The sequence below is a fragment of the Octodon degus genome, unplaced genomic scaffold (genome assembly GCF_000260255.1).
Source record: "Octodon degus isolate 3935 unplaced genomic scaffold, OctDeg1.0 scaffold00021, whole genome shotgun sequence".
NCBI classification, from domain to species: Eukaryota; Metazoa; Chordata; class Mammalia; order Rodentia; family Octodontidae; genus Octodon; species Octodon degus.
This window is the reverse complement of record NW_004524597.1, coordinates 9,814,816-9,824,100: the sequence shown is the minus strand read 5'-3', so window position 1 is coordinate 9,824,100 and position 9,285 is coordinate 9,814,816. Positions and strand designations below refer to the sequence as shown.

Genomic DNA, 9,285 nt, shown 5'->3' with positions numbered 1-9,285 from the left:
ACCTGGTTCAAAGTGGTTCTGGAAAACCTCGCCCCGGAAGAAGCTGCAGAACGACATGGTACCGCCAGCACAGATCCGAGGCCTCTGATCCCTAAACCAGTACCCACGCCAACAGAGCCTTCCCAAGGACCAATCAGTCACTCCCTACGCCTGACTCCCCCACCCCTAAAGAGGACCAATCACACGGAGGCTCCCGGTTTCCCCCTGCCCCCTTCCCAGGGGGCCCCGCACCCTCGCTAGGGCCCACCCCCGCTCGGCTTCCGCCCGCAGAAGGCCCCGCCCCTCCCGAGGACGTGTTGTACCCCGCCCGTCTTTTCAGCGGGCCCCGCCCATCTATTGCTCGGAAGGGTCACTCCTGACGTTTCCGCTGAGCGCAGACCCAGCAGCCTGAAGCTCCGCCCTGTCTTCAGTTTTGCCCGCGGCACCACAGGGCGAGCAGCGGCTGCTTGGGCCACCTGGGACGGGATCTCTCGTTTTCTCTCCGCGTCCACCGGCCTTTCCGCAATCCCAACCCCTGAGACACCGAGTTGCCTCCAACATTTATTGAACAGGGCGGGCCCGTGGTGAGCCGGGGTGCAATCTTCAGGTCCCCAAGCTCCCTATAAATCTCCTGAGGCCTCCGGCTTCTCCTTCTCGAGATGTTTCTTCTGGGGGCCCTGAGGGGGACAGGAGAAGCATTAGTCACAAGTCTTGTCCTGGGCCACCGCCCCTAGCTAGCGCCCGGCCACGAGGGCTAAAAGCTTATGGGTGAATGTGGGATGGCCCCGACAGCTCTAGGCATCTAACTTCTCCACTCCGCAGCAGGCGAGAGGTGCAGTTTGAGCCCCAGAGGAGAGGCTGGCTTACCATGAAGGCCCTTTTCTCTTGGGCTGTCTGGAAGCGGCCGTGGCCAAACTTGGACGTGGTGTCGATGAACTTGAGCTCAATGCTCTCCAAGGCTCGGCGGCTGTGGTGCACCAGGAGGGACTGGGGATCCGAAAGAAAAGTTGTCAGGATGATGGGTCCTAGACCTTCTTCTCACCACCTCTCACCGTCTCCCTCACCCACCTCCAACCAAACTTCTTTTTTGTTCTCACAACCTACTCCACCCCGGAGCAGGCTGCAGGACACAGGCTGGCTGGGGCAGCCCTTAAGGAACCCACCTCCGAACTCAGTGTGCTGCACTGACCTTCCTCAGCGTGATGACCCGCTTCTTGGTGCCTGCAATGCAACCTTTCAGCATGATGTAGTCGTTATTGACTTCTCCATAGTGAGGGAAGCCGCCCTGTGAGAAAGACAAGACAGAGGCCATGCCAGGTTAAAGGGCTGCTGAGCTGGGAGGGGGGGGGGTGCAGCTAGGAGCCCTAGGAAAACTTACCACGTAGGGCTGTGACTGGAAGGAGCCTGTGCCCAGCCCCCAGGAGAAGGATCACTAATTAGGGCAGTGTCTCAGCCACATGCTAAGTCTTTTAGTCCATTATCTCACTCAACCTCTGTTTTGTTTTTTGGGGTTTTTTTTTTTTTTTGTTTTTGTTTTGTTTTGTTTTGTTTTGTTTTGAGACACTCTTAACTTTTTTTTTTTGCAGAACCGGGGATTGAACTTAGGCCCTTGTGCTTGTCAGGTGAGTACTTATTCTACTGAGCTATCTCCCTGGCCCTGAGCTGTCTCCCTGGCCCTGGTCTTGAACTTACTATATATCGTAGGTGTAAAGGGTTAATGGAGTTTTGTGCCTTAATTATAAAAAATTATAAAAACCCCTTGTGCTTCCTGTTATCTGCTCTAAAAAATGTGTTCTCCCTTTCGGCTCAAGGCTATTCAACAATAAATAACTGTTTCTTGTCAAGGCAGCAAGCTAACACAAACTCCCTCCCCGACCATCTTCTGCAACATAGTCAGCTTAAGATATACGTTATAAAAATATGCACTTATCACTAAGCTGTAAAAGACCTTTTAGTTATAAACAGTTTGCAGCTGTGTCAAATGAATGCAGTTTCTGTCGTTCTGTACTAGATAACAAGTTTGCTTACCAAACTGGATGTGATTTCTGTTATAAATACCCCCTTGCTACCTACATTCGGGGCCAATCAGCCTTCTCCTGCGAGAGAAGTGGCTGACGGACCTGAGCTCAGTAAATAAAAGGCTCTATTCAAATCTCTATCTGGCTGATCTGGTTTCTATGCAAAGTTGACCCATAACAGTAGGCTGACCTCAAACTTGCTGTGATCCTTCTGCCTCATTTTCTTGAGTGTTGGGATTACAGGCATGTGCCACATCTGGCAACATCTGTTTTTATGGGGGTAAACTATGCCTTAAAAGGTTGGCATTACTTGGGGTGGAGTTGGGGTGTCCCACACCCTCCTGACAGCAGCTGGAGTGTGAACTCCAAGGAGGAGGCTTAGAAGATGCAGGAGATGGCCGAGATTGAGGCCGCCACGTGGCCATTTGCTGTTGCTCCAGGCCCAACATCACTGCCCACCTAGTAGGGTCTTGTGCCCCCATCTGCCTGTGGGATACACATCTTGAGTTCTTGGAGCAGGATAGCGTTCATCTGGGGTTGGAGCCAGCCCCCTTCCCATACTTGCCAGGCTCCCCCAGCCAGCCTAGCCATTCTCCCTCACCAATGGCGTGATGGACTTGTCAGTCACATCATAGCTGGTGGATGCATTGTTCTTGACCAACTTCCCATCTTCCATGTGGAGTCCCCGGCCAATGCGGTAGATCTGCCAGGGGAAGAGGGCACAGTAGGGACCAGAGGGTGAGTTCTGGGGCCAGCATAGGGACCTACCCATCAGCACATATGCTTAGACCCAGGTACTGGTGGCATTGCACGAACCCTGGGAAGTGTCTGGATTGTGCACACCACCCACTGTATTCCCTCTCAGGGCCGTGGACACACCTTCTTGTTTAGCTCAGTGCGGTGATGGTAACCCTTCTGTCCAGCTCGAGCAATGGAGCAGCCCACACGGGCAGGGTGCCAGGCACCAATGCAGGCCACCTTGCGCAGGCCCTTATGGGTCTTCCGTGGCAGCTTCTTGGTATGCCAGCGGCTGGTGACCCCTGAGGGTGGGAAGGGCTGGTGTCTTGAGTAGTCTGACCCCTCTGCCTCCAACAACCTTCCCAAGAGCTATCATCCTCATCATGCCCTACCTTTGACACCCCGGCCCTTGGTGACAGCAATGACATCAATGACCTCACTCTGGCTGAAAACACTATGTACAGGCACCTGCTTCTCCAGCCGGGCCTGAGCCCAGGCCACCTTCTCAGCCACTGTGCCACCATTTAGTTGGATCTCCATAATATGGGCCTTCTTCTGCCGGAAGGGCAGCAGCTTCATCTGCAGGACATGGCACAATGATTAGATCCCAGAAGGTCCCCTGCCCCTTTTACCTGCAGACATGGCACGGCCAGCTGTTTGCTATGCCAAGTACTGTGAGTACAGCATGGAATGAGGTAGACATGGTCCCTTACCTTAGGCTAGGGCACAAACAGAATCTAAGTAAATTCTTGGGAAGGGTTAAGTGGTCTCATAGACTATTGGGGGGGATACTTCAGAGAGTGGTCAGGGAACTCTTGAATAGGTGATGCCAAAAACAGAAAGAACTGTTGATAAGTTAATCCCAAAGATGGGGAGAAATAAAAAGGAGAGAAAAATAATAGTCCATAGTGAATATCATCAACAATCTAGACCGAAGTCTTCCATTTTAATCTCAATCCCCTTTCCAGATTTGCCACTCACACCCTCTTCCAGGCTGGAAGGCATCTTTTTCTGAAAGCACTTTTTTTCCTTTACCTGCTGTGATTCAGTGCACCATACATATTGCTATTATTTGTGCATATGGCTCATCTCATTTTAATCTCTAAAGGGCCGGGGAGATGGCTCAGTAGAATAAGCACTTCCCTGGCAAGTGCAGGGGTCTGAGTTCAATCCCCAGTCTTGCCAGAAAAAAAAAAAAAGCATACTTCATTTTAATCTCTAGTCTAGCTGCTCAATAAACATTTTGAATTAAAAAAAAAAAACAGTGAGGTGAGGTGAATATTCAAAAAAAAAAAAACAATGGCAGAAGGAATAGCATTTACAAAGTCACAGTGATTAGAAAGATGTTAAAGAGTTGATGGGACAGAAAGAAAACCATGCTGGGTATGGCAACACGTCTGTGATCCTAGAACTTGGGAAGCTGAGGCAGGATTAAAGGTTTAAGCCCAGTCTCGGCAACTTAGTGAGACTCTGTCTCAGAAAAAAAAAGAAGTATGGGCCGGCCAGATAGCTCAGCGGACTAAAGCGTCTGCTTAGGCAGAGCGCAGTGGCTCGGGTTCCATCCCCAGCCTGCTGTGCCGGCCTCATCCCCGGGATGCACTGTGACAGCGATTGAGACTGGCCGTAGTGGCACACACCTGGAATCCTAGTGCTTGGGAGGCTGAAAGCAGGAGAATCACTATGGATCTATGTAGGGAGACCCTGTAGACCCTGTACTAAAATACATATATATATATATATATATATATATATATATATATATATATATATATAATAAAAAGACCAACGTGGCCAGATCATGGTGAAGAAAGAGCAAAGAGGCCAGACAGGTTGTGGGAAAGACCAGCCATGATGTGAGGTTCAGAACGTGCAGATACACAAGTGAAACAGGCCAGTTAGTGGCCTGTCACAGTCTAGTGTCCAACAAATATTTATGCAGCACCTACTGCATAATAGGCTTCATGGAGCGAGGTCAAGTCAGTGGAGGGAGATGGATATTAATCATGATTCACTGTCTATGAACTGCAAGTGTGAGAGTAACTGGGTCAAGTGGATATATTCACGAGCTGGGAGATTCTAGAGAGAGGTAGAGGTAGCTTCCCCTGAAGACAGATGTCAAGGAATGTTTCTGAAAAACCCAGAGGGTGTGGGTTGTTCGTCACCCACATGAAGCCAGACCCCAGGTACTGAATCACATGTACTCCTGGGCCAGGGAAGCAACAGCCCTGCACACTGGAGTGGCAGGAGACCCAAGCCCCCTGGCTGTTTTAGGGCTTTAGGTGACCATGGGATGTGGCCAATATGCTGAGGCCCCTTGGCAGACACTAACTACATCCTGTCTCTGGGGCTGTGATGGCCAGTGAGGCACTTGGCCAGTCATTAGTCTTATGCCCAAGACTTGTGATATTTTTAGGCTGACATTTGTCAGGGATCCTGGAAGCTAGAGAGGGAGGAAACCTGGAGTGGACAGACTGAAAGGAGGGGGTAGGGCTGACCTGTGTGTGGACAATGACCCGAATGACTTTGCAGTACTTCTTCATGGCAGCAAAGTCCTTCTGGAGCTGCTTTTTGCCATCGGCATCCCGCCACCTCTTGCAGGCCTTGGTGAAGGCTTTCTTCTTGCTCTTGTGCCTGAGCCATGCACAGGAGATACTCAGGAGCCCAGCTGGAGTAGCTCCCCAGGCCAACCTGCCCAAACCCTGCCTACAGCCCGTGAAACAGGGCTGAGGTCCCAGGATGGTTTCACTGTCATCTTTGAACACAGACTTCTTCTCTAGGCCTCTGTCTCCCGTCTCGGTCAAGTAGGCATCCTCCCTACCTCCTTGGGGCCCACCCCTGGAGACCACCCCAGCTGCTACCTTGCTGTGTTGCCGGCCTTACTTCTGAAGCCTGCAGAAGACACAGTGAGCAGATACCAGGCCTCAGGCTTGAAGGACAGTATTTATACCCTCAACAGCTCTGGAAGGCAGAAAGGACTGTCTGCATTCTCGATAAAGAAACTAGGTTCTGGGGTTTAACACCTCTAGATGAGGGGCAAATTTGTGACAGAAACAGGGAAAACAGGATACCTGGCCTTTGGTGGTCACTTGCTCTAAGCTGAGCACTGGGCACGCTTCCGTAATCCAGTCCCCACAACATAGGGACCACTCCTATCCACTATACAGCTGGCCAGCTCACCTTGGTCACACAGCCAGCACTGACTCTGGAGCCCTGCTCATCACCTCTCATAGCGGGTCAGGGCTGGGCTGAGCCTCTGTCTCTATAAGGTATGTGTGGAGAGGTGCCTGTGAGGTTCCCTAGGCTGGTGGGCCTTGCTTATCAGAACTTAGAGCCACAGAAGCCTTGAGAACTGAGAATACCCTTCTTTCTCTATACAAGAGCTCAATTAGCTGTTTCTTTTCACCTTGGCAACTAGGAAGTTCAAGTAACTCTGAAATGCCATCACATTAGTCCTGATGATTATATTTCATTTTCCTTCCTCTATCTTGATTTCCTCCTTAGCCCTTTAATACATATTCATCGGGCTGGAGAGATGGCTCAGTGGTCTAAAGCACCTACTTGGAACAAGCTTGGCAAAGCACAGGGACCATGGTTCGATCCTCCAGCACCACATGCCAGCCAGCCGTGCCCCCTGGTGGGCTGAGCTGGCCACACACACACACACACTAAATAAATGTTAAAAAAAAAATTATAAAAAAAAATACATATTCATCTCTTACTGAAGGGAAGACACTCCCCCACCACACACACACACACACACATTTTCCCACCTTCCACACAATGTTGACCCCAGTCCTCCCACCCACCCCTCTGGTTCCAGCACAGAGCTGGAGCATGCCCCTCACCAGTCCTTGTAGAAGCGACGGCGGCACTCATCACTAAGGTGTTCCGCAAAGATGGTCTTGAAACTCCTCAGGCCTCGAGGGGTGGCCACATAACCCACCACGCCCACCACCACCACAGGTGGGGTCTCCACGATCGTCACTGCCTCCACCTCTTCTCGCTTGGAAATTTCTAGATGAGACCCAGGATCAGGGTTATAAGGGGGACCTCTTGAGGCCCATGAGAAAGAGCTGGCCATAGAGGATGGGCCAGGTAGGTGTGGAACCAGCAATCAAGGCAGTTCCTCTGCAGGATGGGATTGGACTAGGCACCATTTTCTTCCCTCTTCTCTCTCCCACGCACCACCAACCTCTCTCTGTAGTGCTAGGGATTGAACCCAGGGCCTTCACACTAAACTACATTCCAAGCCTTATTTTTTTTTCTATTTTATTTTATTCTAGCTGCTCAGTTCCCAGCCTTATTTTTTTAATCTGAGACAGAGTGTCACTAAATTGCCCAGAGAGGACTTAAACTTGCAGTCCTCCTGCTTTGGCCTCACAGGACACTGGGATTATAGATGAATGCCACCACACCTGGATGAGCCTACTTTTAATAAATATAGCCATAAATGTGGTGCACACCTGTAGTCCCAGTACTCAGGAAGCCAAGGCAGGAGGATCACTGTGAGTTTGAGGCCTGCTGGGCTCTAAAGTGAGTTCATGGCCAGCCTGAACTGCATTGTGAGATCCTGTCTCAAAAAAATAGACAGATATAGATATAAATATAGTTTTATTTATTTATTTTTGGTATGGGTACTGGGGATTGAACTCAGGACTTTGTGTTCGCCAGGCATGCCACTGAGTTTTTCTCCCCAACCCTATAAATATGTTTTTTATAAGTTCTAGAGAAACCTTGGGGGTGGGCCAGCCAAATAGCTCAGCGGATTAAAGCACTGGCAAGCAGGCACAGGAGCTGGGGTTCGATCCCCAGGCCTGCCATGCCAGCCCTGCCCCCAGGGCCCACTGAGATGGCAATTGAGACCAGGCATGATGGCATGCGCCTATAATCCCACTTCTTGGGAGGCTGTAAACAGGCAGATCACTACAAGTCTGATCTAGTAGTGAGACCCTGAACACCCTGTAAACCCTTCCCTAAAATAAAAAAAGAAAAGAAAAACCTTGCGGGGGGGGGGGGGGGGGGGAGGCACTCTGGAGTGGTGGGGGGCGGCCCGAGGGGCTGGGAGAGGGTCCGGCCCACGCTGCGCCTGGGGGGGGGGACATGATTATATGGATTAGGCTGCCATGAAGCAAAATACAAGTTTTTAAAGCATTTTAAGGAGCCATGTGTGGTGGTCCAATCCTGTAAGCTCAGCACTTTGAAGGAGGCAAGTTCAAACCCAGCCTGGACAATTTAGTAACTTGGAAAGACCCTGTCTTAAAGTAAAAATGGGATTAGCAGTGTAGGTAAGTGAGGAGGCCCTGGGCTCACCATCTAGTACTGCAAGATAGATAAGAATTTGAAAGAAAACTAGAAGAGGGGCTGGTGAGATAGCTCAGTGGATTACAGCACCTGCTTAGGCAAGCTTAGACCACCAGCCAGAGTCCGGGCATAGTGGCATATGCCTGTAATCCAGTGCTGGGGAGGCTGAAAGCAGGAGGACCACTATGAGTCTGAGCTGCATAGTGAGACCCTGCAACATTAAAAAAAAAAAAATGGGGGAAATAAAAGTATCAATACTTAATATTACTAAATAGTTTAAAAGGATTAATGAAATTTTTTGTTTTTGTAGTACTAGAGATTAAACCCAGGGCCCCATGCACATACTAGATAAGTGGCATACAACTGAGCTACATCCCAGCCTCTACCCTTTTTAATGTGATACTGAGGATTATTGGGCTTTTTTTTTTTTTTTTTTTTGAGACAAAGTGTTACTGTATTAGCCAGGTGGGCCTTAAATTTACAATTTTCCTGCCTCAGTCTCTCTAAATTCTGGGGTTACAGATATGCACCACCATGTCTTTATCCTAGCCTTTTACATTTTTTATTAATTTATTTTTTGGTACTGAGGACAGAACCCAGGGACTTCATTTGTTCATACTGAGCTGTAGTCCCCAGCCCCCCCGCCCCTTTTTTTTCAGACAGGGTTTTTCTATATAGGTCTTGTTGTCCTTGAACTCACTCTGTAGCCCAAGATACCTTCAAACTTGTGTGGATCCTCCTGCTTCAGCCTCCTGAGTGCTGGGATTATAGGCATGTGCTACCACCCCTGCTTCCCAGTCCTTTTTAAATTTTATTTGAGACAGTGTGTCACTAAGTCACTAACATGCCCAGGCTGGGTTTGACCTCACCGTCTTCCTGCCTCAACTTCCCAGATTCCTGGGATTAGACACCATGCCTGGTTTTAAATTGTCTTTTGAGGGCCGGGGAGATAGTTCAGTAGAATAAGCACTTGCCTGGCAAGTGCAAGGGCCTGAGTTCAATCCCCGGTTCCACCAAAATAAATAAATAAATTTTCTTTTGAAAAAGGGTCTCGCTACATGGCCTGCTGTAACCTCAGAATTGACATCCTCCTGACTCAGTTTCCTGAGTAGCTGGGATTACCAGCGGGCACCCAAGGTAACCTAGGCACCCTCCAGGGAGTGTTCTGGATTTGGACTGAGGCAGCAGCGCACAGAGTGACATAGGTGATGAAGTGCACAGAACTGTCTGTCTGTCTGTCTGTCTGTCT

At 49.8% G+C, this 9,285-nt stretch overlaps 1 protein-coding gene across 1 annotated transcript; it reads right to left on the bottom strand.

The window, feature by feature from the left end:
- Positions 1-522: 522 nt before the first annotated feature.
- Rpl3l (ribosomal protein L3 like) lies at positions 523-6,831 on the bottom strand. Its single transcript, XM_004628111.2, has 8 exons — positions 6,581-6,831; positions 5,231-5,366; positions 3,128-3,314; positions 2,877-3,037; positions 2,599-2,700; positions 1,169-1,264; positions 847-966; positions 523-656 (listed from the first exon to the last, which is right to left on the bottom strand). Exons 1-8 carry the CDS (start codon positions 6,814-6,816, stop codon positions 600-602), a joined length of 1,095 nt encoding a protein of 364 aa, XP_004628168.1. The 5' UTR covers positions 6,817-6,831; the 3' UTR covers positions 523-599.
- Positions 6,832-9,285: the final 2,454 nt, after the last annotated feature.